At 44.9% G+C, this 12,464-nt stretch overlaps 1 protein-coding gene across 1 annotated transcript in view; it reads left to right on the plus strand.

Annotated features, from left to right (window-relative positions):
• The window catches only part of POLA2 (DNA polymerase alpha 2, accessory subunit), a 273,226-nt gene that overhangs the window by 142,151 nt on the left and 118,611 nt on the right, over positions 1 to 12,464 (plus strand). Inside the window, exons 13-14 of the mRNA XM_078660428.1 lie at positions 82 to 155; positions 807 to 915. Coding sequence (XP_078516554.1) covers positions 82 to 155; positions 807 to 915 — 183 coding nt within the window. The remainder of the gene's footprint in view (positions 1 to 81; positions 156 to 806; positions 916 to 12,464) is intronic.

Genomic DNA, 12,464 nt, shown 5'->3' on the forward strand with positions numbered 1-12,464 from the left:
CTTTCAGTGTGTCGTTGCTCTTGGTAAAACAATATGCGCCTTTTTTACGTAACTTGTCTAACGTTGCTCTGTTTTTTGTAGAACTGTCTGCTTACAGTGCCATTCGAGGATGTATTTAATAGGTGCCTCAAGACAATTATCGAAGGGACAAGGAGGTAGGCATGAAAACTCTGATGCCTATGTTAAATCAAGAAAGAAACGTAATGTCTCTAGTGTCCTCCTTGAGGCTATCTTGCTATAGATGTTTGTTAAATTAACATTGCACAGTTAGTGAGTAGAGTTTACTCTGATCTGAAAGCTGTGGTTTGTTGCCTTACGACTAGGCTGTCCGTACAGGCTATGTTGTTGTTTTTTACCCAGAAATATTGTTCTGTAAGGTCAGCATCCCCAACTGTTAAGGCATTGCCTAAAAGACTGTTAAGGAGGGTATTCTTGCCATTAAACTCTCGACTTTCCCTGAAACTACTAGCGCTCGGAAGTGGATAGCTCTTGCCTATCACTGTTCACATAATTTCCAAAGCACTAGCTCATCACTTATTCAGGACAGGTTGGTGTTCCATCTTTGCATGATATCAAGGGTAGAAAACTCTTCTTGCTCCAGTCTTTTATGCATGCCTGTTTTAACAATATGAGAATTGACATCAGTGGTCATTTTTTATGGTACATCCCTAAACGAGAGGTCCCCTACTGGCCCCTATTGCTGTGCTACTCCATGCTTGCAACAGTCCTGCTGTGATGTATTGGTAAACTGTGAGTTCTGTTCATTAATACGAGTGTGGTTTTGCTTTTTCCCCTGTCTCTGCCAGCGCTGGCTCTCAGTTGGTGGTTGTTCCTTCGTTTAGAGATGTGCACCACGAGTTTGTATATCCACAGCCTCCTTTCAGCTGCTACGATGTCGCCAAAGAGGATAAACAGGTACTTCCCTCAACAGTGTGCCGCAAGGCTCTGTTATATCCTAGACAATGCATTTACTCTCTTACATTAATATTCAGTTTCTTTATGTAGGAGTTTTTCCAAACTGCAACTAGAATGTCATCGAAATAAAATGCTTCTCTACTGACTGCTCATTGAATCATTTATTATTGACTAACAACTTTGTGCTCCCTATTTGCCATTGGTCTAGTTAGCCATGGCAAAAACTATCTACTTGAATTTTCCACCTTCCTCCTGCCTTCCTCCCTTTTCCAGCCACTGTCTACTACTGTGTCACTTAGTTGTGGGCCAGAAAGTGATGCTCAGAAAATCCTGTTGCTCTGCTTGCATATGGCAGAGGTCCTCACCCCCAGAGGTCCTTACCCCCAGAGGTCCTTACCAGCATGCGTATTTTCACAACCACCTGTTCCCTTTTCCAGTCAGTTGGTGTAAACTGCATCCTGCTTTCCTTGTGCCCAGCATAACTACTCCTAAAGGCTGCTCATCCTGTTCTTTTGCTATTTTACATTTGTTTTGTACTCACTTCTTTCCACTGTGAACAATCTAAGCTGCAACATCCTAGATTCAGGCCATGCTGTGTATGTAGTAGCTGACCAACATAAGCATTTCATGTCCTTTTTAATGGCCACTCTTACAGAGTCTGTGTTTAGAAATGGCAGATGATATCCTTTTACTACCAGTATCCTGCAGTGCCTCCATAAATGCACTACTGCAGTGGTGACATCACATTTGCTTCCTTCCAGACATGGTTTTCTCGCTCCCCCAATCTACTTAGGCTTGTTCTTACTTTTTTCAACTCTTGTGATGGCGCTCACATTGTGTGAATTTTAGCCCCGTTGTCAGTGTCAGCATTTGATTGCCAAAGTATGTATCCGGGCCCGACCACAGTTCTGCCATGGAGAACACCTGTCAACAAACGGATGTGTGTCCATCCGAGAACTACAGACAGTGGTCTTCCTTGGGCTTTACTGTTGGAGCTGAGGATCAAAGTAATGCTCTCTGAGACAGCCCTTTGCTGAAAGGTTTCCCACTAGGGAATCACGACTACAGCATCACTGTTCCATTTTGTTTTACCTGGAAGCGGGGCCTTTTGGAGAAGGTGTTTAGTTCAGTGCCAGGACTTGGATTTTCATTTGCTCTTCCAGTTCAAGTTCTTGAGTTGACTGTAGGTGCCAGAAATGCAACGAAATAGGCCGCTTATTCCTGTTCCAAAGAGGGAAATCCATTTTTTTACCTACTCCTTTTTTGCAGTTTATGTCAATTTTCTGTGGTGTTTTGAGTATATATGAAATACAGGAATATTTGTGTGTTGCCTTTCTTTTCATAAGGATTTCTGAATAGAGGTCTTACTTGAAAGGGCTCTCATTTGCACCATATGATGTTAATTGAGTAGATCAGTATAACAACAAGCTTATTAGGACAATCTGGATCCTACCACTTTACCTGAGACTAAATACCAGTATCTTTGTCTTCCCCTTCAAGCAAAGAGGCCTAATACGTTGACCTAATTTGGGAATATAGATCAGAGAGCTGTGTTCCACTTGAGGCAAGTCAAGGTTGTTTAGTACAGTCATGGAAGAATACAACCATTCCTGGAAGTAGTGTGTACCTCAGTGCAGTGGGAGTGTGGCACAAACTAAGACAATAGCTTTATGCCAGTCTGAGATGATGTGACCATGACAGCCAGTGGAATTCTCCTGGCATTACATGCACAAACCTATTTGGGCATGCTATTGCCAGAAACATGAAGCACTGGAGATGTTAGTCACTCAAATATATTGCTTGTCCACTATTAATAACGGCGTACATCAATGGAGAAGGGGACAATGATGATAAAGTTTGCTATATTGACCAAGGCTTTTCTGGTTTCTTTGAATTTTTACAAAACGGTGCAGGCTAGAATTTTTTATGTGTTCCACAATTTCCTCATCTGCTGTGACGGAGCCTCAGCTGATACGAGCAAATGCATCAGATGTCGTTCAAGGGTATCTTTGCTTCAGTTGAACTGAAGTAGCAACTAATTGCACCATCTTTAATCACAGATAAGCCCTCCTGCAGCTGGCGGATTTGGAGGGCTGAGAGTTTTTTTCCTCCATGTCCCAAGAAAGATGGTTCGGGAACCTGCACTATTTTAGGTAGGGGTGCAAGGGCTGAGGTTCCCCTTTATTCGTAGCTGTGTTGGCTGCAGATACATATGCTATGCACATTTCTGCTATCTAGTGTTGGGCTCAGACTCTACAACTTGTTTTTCTTGAAGAAGTCTTTTATTGTGGACATGATGTTGAGTCTCCTCCTCTTCAAGAGAATGTGCATGTTCAGCGCTCCATTGTTAGATTGTTTTTTTTGTCTGCACTTGGTTTCAGATGGATTGCACCGGAGCTCTGTACATCTTCGACACCTTCGCAGCCTTTGGAAACGCAACAGACTCAGCGGCTTCTATTCAAAGAATTCAACTCCGCCTCATCATCATCAGCTGTGAGATCCAAGTTTTCAGCAACCATTCCGTTTGGGTCGGCTTCAACACAATAGCACCTTCCAAGTTCTGCCAAGAACATTCGGCTCCGGGTGATGAAAGGTAAAAAGAAATAAGACACTTTCCTGGAAGTGCCCTCGATACGGAGCAAAATACACATACTCTGACCATCACGTCTGCAAACTATGCTGGTTGCCAGAGCACAGCAAGCAGGACTAGGCTGGCTGCGGCCTGTTCAAGAATAGAAAGCCTAATCCTTCAGACTCGACGTGGCCAATCTCATACCATGGAGATTGTGGCGGAGGCTGAATTATCTGCAGATGAAGATCAGCAGCTAGAGAGTGGGGATGAGGAGGAAGAGAAGGTTCCCGTACAGGAAGGCACCATCTTGTGCAGTCTGCACTATCTCTTATGATGACTCCAGCCTACATTAAGAGGAAGACCGTGACGAGTCGATAATAAAGGCTCTGGAACCTCTGGAAAGACAGACTGCATCAGGAAAGGGGATTAGGGCGAAGACAACGCCACAGGCCTTGAGTACTCAAGATCCCCAGACCCCCCGCACATACCGAAAGAATTCCCTCACAAACCTTCCACCATCCCCTTGGTGTGCCACAGCCTTCGGGTCCAGGGCGACGCAGAGAGCATGCCTTGGAGCATAGACTGGATGAGACTGCACTGTATCCTGTTTTTGGCTCCTGGCCACTGAGACAGACTGGAAGGGACACACAGTCCTTGTATCACCACTACGTGCCGTCAAAGCCATGGATACTTGCGCAGCCTACGGCAACAACAAAACCTTCGAAGCCCACTCTCCTTCGTCGACAAAGCTGTCGGAGCTGACCAAGCGTACAGTGTTGACACAGCATGCCCAGTCTAAGCCAAGCCATACGTCCACTCCAAAGAAACCATTGGAGCACAGCCATACATGGACTCCGAAGTAATCAACGATATCCCATGCTCCAGTAGAGCACAAGAGGAAGAAAAACTGATTAGGACGTGGCGTCACCAAAAAAGTACAACCACTATGGATATATAAGGAAATGATTCTGAAAACCTTCAAGCATTAATGGTTAAAAACATTCTCTGGAGGAGGACCATTTGCCTGAGAGGGCCCACAATCTGAGAAGGCTGGACACTGAACCACCTCAGCCTCTTCCAAAGAAAGAGTATGAAGCATAAGGCCACTAGTCTTATGCCACTTGACATAACACCACCTCTACAACCTATGACACTATCATCCACACATTCAGGCGATGCAGACTCAGGGAGCCCTAATCATTATACTCATGACACAGACCCACAGGGAGCCCCAGTCCCAGCTAAAGTGTCACCACCTGACAATACTTCCTCCTACCATAGTGTCATTCAGTGGGCTGCTGAATACCATAAAGTACAAATACATACTACTGAGAAAGAAACCAACTTCTTAGTTGAGACACTCTCCAAAACAGTACGCTCCGCTGACTACTTACCAACGATCGGGTCAGTGCTGAAAGTTTCAAAGGGGATATTAAAAAACTGAGTCAACTCTAGGGTACTGACACCGCGCATTGAACTGAAATACAAGCCTTACAAACTGACCCACTTTATAGTAGGGAACACCCAAAAGCTGACTTCCTGGTTGTAGCAGCTGCAAGGAAGAAGGCAGCCTCCTAGAGTACTGTGGACACAGCTCCTCCTGATGAAGCAAGCATAGATGCGGCAGGAAAACTGGTTGCAGTGGGACATGCATCTCATTGGTGCATAGCCAATTCAGTGGGTTTTCTATTGCCCTATAATAGGGCTACTTGGGATGACATGGAAGAGTTGCTACAACATCTCCAAAAGCAATACAAAAGGATTGGGGAGGAGCTAGTTAGTGACGGAAGGGTGATCTCAAAAGCAGTTAAAAGCTGCGCACTAGACAGGGCTGACACTGCAGCAAGAGGGACAAAATCCTCAATCCTACTGGCTAGGCATACCTGGCTCTGCAATTCTGGGTTCAAATATAAGGTGCAACAACTGCTGCTTAACGTCCCATTTGATGAGAACATCTCTTCGGGCTGGATATAGCCTCCCAGTTAGGAAAAATTAAAAAGGATACACAGACTGCGAAATCCATGGGGCCACTGCAGATCACTACAGCACCTCAGCAGTCCTTTCGTAGATGCCAGGGTAGAGGGGTCTCCAAGACCTCCACCCATGACACCCAGACATATCAAAAGCAGCAGCAACACACATCAAAAGGGAAAGGGTGTAACTTCATTTACTAAGCGCGCTAATGCTAGCGTGACATAGGGCGTGCAGCGCTTATTTACAATTTTAAAATTACCGTTTTTTCTATTTTTGTTTAAATAATTTCTTTAGCCCCTGATTTTAATAGAATACTGTAGCGCCCACATACCTGCAATATAAATTGTGCCCTCACCGCTTTTAGAGCGGAGTAATTCGTTTCTTTTACAGCCTACTCGTGGTGCCCGGCCACCATCTTGGGGGTGTTGAAACTTCAGTGTGCCACTTGCCTGAGCGCTCTAGTGCTCAGACTTGACACCAGGTGAGCCTCTACTTAAGGCGAGCACCTGGATCAGCTCGACCTTGGGGAAAGGGTGTAACTTCATTTACTAAGCGCGCTAATGCTAGCGTGACATAGGGCGTGCAGCGCTTATTTACAATTTTAAAATTACCGTTTTTTCTATTTTTGTTTAAATAATTTCTTTAGCCCCTGATTTTAATAGAATACTGTAGCGCCCACATACCTGCAATATAAATTGTGCCCTCACCGCTTTTAGAGCGGAGTAATTAGTTTCTTTTACAGCCTACTCGTGGTGCCCGGCCGCCATCTTGGGGGTGTTGAAACTTCAGTGTGCCACTTGCCTGAGCGCTCTAGTGCTCAGACTTGACACGAGGTGAGCCTCTACTTAAAGCTCACGCCTCCCGCGCAGCGGTGACGCGCAGCGGTAGCGCCTGACTCTCGCCTGAGTCAAGCCAGAGTCTGCGCCCGTCAGCGCTAAAGAGGCGTGAGAGGCGGGAGTCTCTAAGCAATTATTCATTGCTGTTATTTCGGTTTACATGGTTCTAGGTATGTCACGTGATTTCCTGTTATCTTTTCAAGAGCCTCAAGCTTCTTGTAACTGCGCTATATCTCCTCATAGTTGGTATGGCCCTGTTTGCTGTTCCCAGTGCCATATGATACTATCCCCTGAAACTTCGGTTGAAACCTCTACACAAACTATACTAGCACGGGGCGGCCTAATCAATGCTCGTTCTTTAGTGAAAAATGCCCAGAACATTCGTGACCTTATCATTGAATCACACTTAGATTGGCTTTTGGTCACAGAAAGATGGCTTAAGCCGTGGTGTAACCCGGCCTTAGCTATAGCTCTCCCTCCCAATTTTCTTATCCAACGGCTGGATAGACATGAACAACGGGGAGGAGGTCTTGCTATTATCTATCGGAACACCTTTAACTGTTCTATTCAGGAACTAAAGGAAATAAAAGAGGCTGAAGCGTTAGTCTTCTCTCTGAAAATCCATGATACCTTTGTCTTCTCGGGAGCCTTGATTTATCGCCCTCCAGGCCCCCCGCTAAGTTCTTGGACACAATAGGTGAGGCGTTGAGTGACCTGACACTTAGATTTTCTAATTTCTCTGTGTTGGGTGACCTAAACATGCATCTTGAGTCCCCTAGTGCTCCTGGGGTGAGTTGTTTTATGGACACAATTGAAGTGTTGGGTCTTACTCTTGTGAATTATGAACCCACCCACCAGGCGGGACATCTTTTAGACTGTGTCTGTTCCAACTATCAAAACTTGACAGTTAAATCCCCCTGTCCTCAAGTATGGACAGATCACTTTTTTATTCCCTTCAACATACTTGGAGTTCTGAAACCCAGTACATATTCTGTAAAGGGTAAGAATTGTATTAATATTAACACTGCCCCAGACTGGAAGGTACTAGCCAGTAGACCTGATGTTATTGAGAAACTTAAGGACAGTGTGCCAGTTATGGTTGGTCATACTTTAACAGACAATCAAAACTATTGTAACTGGATTGTGGGAGCAGGCACTCTGCTTAAACCATCCAAAAATCAGAATTTGAAATCTAGAAACATTAAAAGGAATGCTCCATGGTTCACAATAACCTTAAAACTTGAATTATGCGAAGTCAAAACCCTGGAACGTAGGTGGCGTCGAAACTATGACATCGACGCACGAAATATCTACATAGCAGCAAGACGAAAGTACCATGGCGGAATAAAGCTCACGAAAAAAACTTACTATCTACAGGCCATATCCTCAGCAGGACATGAACAAAAAGCAATGTTTAAGATTGTTAAGGATTTCATGAACCCGTCGGCTCTATCGCAAGAGATTCCCCCCTCACAAGATCTATGTAATGCGATATCTGACTACTTTGTGAACAAAATCTCGGATATTACTAATACCTTCCCACCAGTAGATATCACAATGACCGCAGTTGAAGCGACGGTGGAGATGTCTCTCCCTTGCTTTGATGATTTCGCCCCAGTATCCCTGGAGGAATCTGCTAAAGCAATTTTAGCCAGCAAATCGGGATCCCCTTTTGATCCCTGCCCCCCTCCGGTGTTGCATCTTCTAATAGAGTTGGTTAACCCAATGATCAACGGGATTATTAACTCCTCTCTAAAGACGGCAACCATCCCTAACGATTGGAAACTTGCCGCTGTTAAGCCACTCCAAAAAAAGGCTCTTGTCGATCCTACTACCCTGGCCAACCTGCGCCCTATCTCCCTGCCACCCATTTTATTTAAACTGACTGAAAAGTTTAACAGCCAACTAACCAACTTTTTGGAGAAGAATAACGTTCTCCATCCTAATCAGTCAGGATTTCGGTCAGAACACTCCACCGAATCAGCCCTACTCTTCACCGCAGAAACGTTAAGGGCAGCAATGGATCAGGGAAATAAGGCTGTCCTCATCCTATTGGACCTGTCGGCAGCCTTTGATACGGTCTCACATAACATCTTAGTGGACCGTCTGGCTGCCGCAGGGATAGGAGGACAGGTTTTGGCATGGTGTAGAAACTTCCTTGCCAACAGACGCCAAATAACTGTGCTAGGCCCGTATCAATCTGAGGTTAATGTAGTCAGCTCAGGGGTCCCTCAGGGCTCTAGCCTGAGCCCGGCTCTTTTTAATCTTTATATGGTACCCCTGATGAAGCTGATCGCGTCATTCAAGATCAGCTCTATCTCATACGCTGACGACACCCAATTGATATTGGTGTTGGATAGGGAGCGTCCAGAGGCCGAGGAAGATCTTAAGGACTGTCTTGCAGCAATCTTTAAATGGATGACAAACAACCATTTAAAGTGCAACGCCGGAAAAACTGAAATCTTACCTATAGGGAACAACAACCTCTTTTCCCCAATAGTATGCTGGCCAGCAGAGGCTGAAGTGCCCCCAAATACAATCACATCTGCCCGTAATTTGGGCATTAAATTTGACCATCAGCTGTCTTTTAAACCTCAGGCCGTGGCAGTGGCAGGTATGTGCTTCCAGATCATCAAAGCACTAAGGAAGTTTTTTGACCTTCTTCCGTTATCTGCGAGGAAAACTGTCGCAGTGGCCTTAATCAGTTCAAGGCTAGGTTACTGCAATGGACTATATGCTGGAACAAATAAACTGGTGCACCATAAACTACAAATGTCCAAAATGCGGCAGCCCGCCTTGTACTGCGTCTGCCCCGTAAGTCATCAGCCTCGGCAGCATTGAATACTCTTCATTGGTTGCCAATAGGCAAAAGAATTTTGTTCAAAATTCTTTTAATTACCTTTAGGGCTTTTCACCAACGCGGTCCAACCTATTTATATAATGGGTTTAAAAGATATTATCCAAATCGTTGTCTAAGATCTGCTCATCAGAACTTACTCACTCCCCCCCCCATTTTAAGTTGGCTACAAAAGGTGGCAAATCTCTTTTTGTATTGGGAACTAAAGCCTGGAATAAACTTCCATTACATCTGAGATCAATCCCCCAGGAAGCCCATTTCAGGAAGCCATTGAAAACTTGGATTTTTTCTTTGTCGGACGCCATCTGTAGGACTCTAGTGTAATGTGTTATGTAAAAGTTAGTGACACCCTCCTTTTTTTCCCCCACAACTCCTCCATCTGAGTTGTCTATGCGCCAAGATACTCCTTGGAGTGAAAGTTGCGCGGTAGAAATGTCCTTTACATTACATTACATCAATACAAAGGGGGTAAACGTTACTACAGAGGATGCTTCAAGGAGGGTACTCAGAGAGGCAGATTTAGAGGAACTCCTGGAAGGAGATACTCCACTGCCAAATAATGACTCGCCACACATTCCATCCAGACACACAAAACATGTCTGGGGAAGGCTGCAGCAGTTTCAACACCTGTGGCCAGAGAACATCAGACCAGTGGGTACTATTCATCGTCTGCCACAAATACAGCCTAGAATTTACCTCCCCCTCCCCCCCCCCACATTGCTTCACGCAGACAGATCCTCAACCCTCAGCAACTTCACCTTCTCAAAGAGGAGGTAAAAGCTCAGTTCGTTCCATGCAGGGATCACTGCAATGGAGTATACTCCCTATACTGTTCAATACCCAAAAAAGAGCAGACGCTCAGGGCCAATACTGGACCTACACCCTCTCAATCGTTACATTCTGTCAGAAAACTTTCACATGGTGACACGACAGGATATAATACCTATGCTGCAAGAAGTCTACTTCATGACTGCACTTGATGTGAAGGACTCGTACTTTCATATACTGATTCACCCGTCACATCATGGGTACCATAGGTTTGTGGTAAGTGGACGTCATTACCAATTTAAAAATCTACCTTTCGGGGTGACAACAGCCCCAAGAGTGTTTTGCAGTTTTGGCAGTCCATCTGAGTAGACCATGCCTTCCCGTATCTCGACGATTGGCTGATCAAAAGTTTAACGAGACAGAGATGCCAGGATAGAAAGGCCACCATCAATCAGTTACACAAATTGGGGTTCACAATAAATGCCATGGAATCACTTTTACAGTCTTTTCAGATACAGCCCTATCTGGGAGCAATCCTCAATTTGGTCTCAGCCTCAGCATACCCCAATGCCCAGAGGTTTCTAATTCTACAGAACCCACTGGCTCTTTTTTCTAGCCACATCGCCACCTGCCGGTCAGAACAGTGATGCGCCTTCTGGGCACGATAGCCTCTTGCCAGGCTCCGTATGCGACCTTTACAGAAGTGTCTAGCATCTCAGTAGTCACAAGGCGGGGGCAGTTTAGAGCATCTAGTGTTGTCTTTTCAATGGTGGGGCACAGAAAATCTACTCCAGGGCAGACCTTTTTTGGAACCAATCCCGCAAGTGATTATCACCACAGATGCATCACTTAAAGGGTGGGGTGCACATATGAAGGACAAGACGGTTCATGGTTCTTGTACCAGTCAATTAACAAACACTACACATCAATGTGCTTTAGCTCATCGTGATTCAGATGGCTCTAAAAGCCTTCCTCCACTGTATATCTGGGAAGACCGTTCTACTCCAAACAGACAACATGACTGCAATGTATTATATTCAAAAACTAGGAGAAACACAGTACAATTGTCTCAGTTGGCACAGGACAATTGGCATTGTGCTTTCTGCCATCACATCCACCTTTTGGCAGAGTATCTCCTGGACGTGGACAATTTGAATGTCAGACCTGCTGAGCAGGACGCAGCAACATGTCCACGAATGGGAACTTCACCCCAGAGTACTCCACCGCTACTTCCAGTGGTGGTGGACTGCGGACGTGCATCTGTTGTCACTGTAGAAAATGCAAAATGCTAAAACTTTGCATCCAGTTCCCACCATCCACAATGCCCTTTGGATGAATTGGTCAGGAATATTTACATACGCTTTTCCGCCTCTCCACCTCATTACCCATCATGTCAGAAAACTCGGACATCTTTCAAGGTGATTCTAGTAACTCCCACCTGGGCGTGACAACCCTGTTTCACAACGCTCTTAGAGTTGTCCCAAATACCTCGCAAGAGGCTCCCCCCACATACCAAACCTTCTCACTCAGCAAGGACAGGGTCAGGCATCCAAACTGCAAACAACTCAACCTAACAACCTGGCTCCTGAAGTCGTGGAGTTTAGATACTTGCGATTGCCTCCAGAGGGTTTGGAAATTATAAGGGAGGTAAGACGCCCAACCACAAGAGCTTGTTACACGGCTAAATAGAAAAGCTTTGTGCACTACTGTGTAACCTAGCGCATAATTCCTTCTTTACCTACTGTACAACAGATAGTATGCTACTTGTTACACCTACAAAACTCACATCTAGCTTACACTTCCATACGTCTGCACCTTGTGGCGATTACGGCTTACCTGCGGAACTGCGGGCATCAGTGACTTTTTCAAATACCAGTCATTAAGGCTTTCATGTAAGGGTTGAAAAGAATTCCACCACGTGCACCTCCGGTACCCTTCCGGAATTTAAATGTTGTTCATATAAGGTTTATGAGCACACCTTGAAACCACTGCATTCCTGTCCACTACAGTTCCTGTCATGGAAGGTTGCTTTCCTTGTAACTATCACCTCCCTAGGAAGAGCTAGAGAAATTCATGCTATTACCATAGAATACCCTTATTTTCAAGTTTTTCCAGTTAAAGTACGTCTGCGGACAAATCCCAAATTTTTTCAGTTGGTCATCTCTTCTTTCGATTTAAACCAAACAATTGATTTGCCTGTTTTCTTACCTAAGCCAGAAACCGTGGCAGAGAGAGAACTTCATACACTTGATGTTAAAGGGGCTTTAATGTACTACACTGAGAGTACTAGACCTTTCAGGAACACTGAACAGCTTTTTTGTAGCTTTGACAAATCCAAGAAAGGTTAATGCCATTTCTAAAGCATGTATTTTATGGTGGATTGTGGAATGTATCCAGATTTGCTATATAAAAGCCAAAAAACATTATCAACAGTTCCTCGCGCACATTCTACTAGAAAGAAAGGTGCTTCAAAGGCTTTCTTAGGAAACTTCCCATTAGCTGATATTTGTAAACCAGCTACGTGGTCGAATCCACACACATT

The sequence above is a fragment of the Lissotriton helveticus genome, chromosome 9 (assembly GCF_964261635.1).
Source record: "Lissotriton helveticus chromosome 9, aLisHel1.1, whole genome shotgun sequence".
NCBI lineage: Eukaryota > Metazoa > Chordata > Amphibia > Caudata > Salamandridae > Lissotriton > Lissotriton helveticus.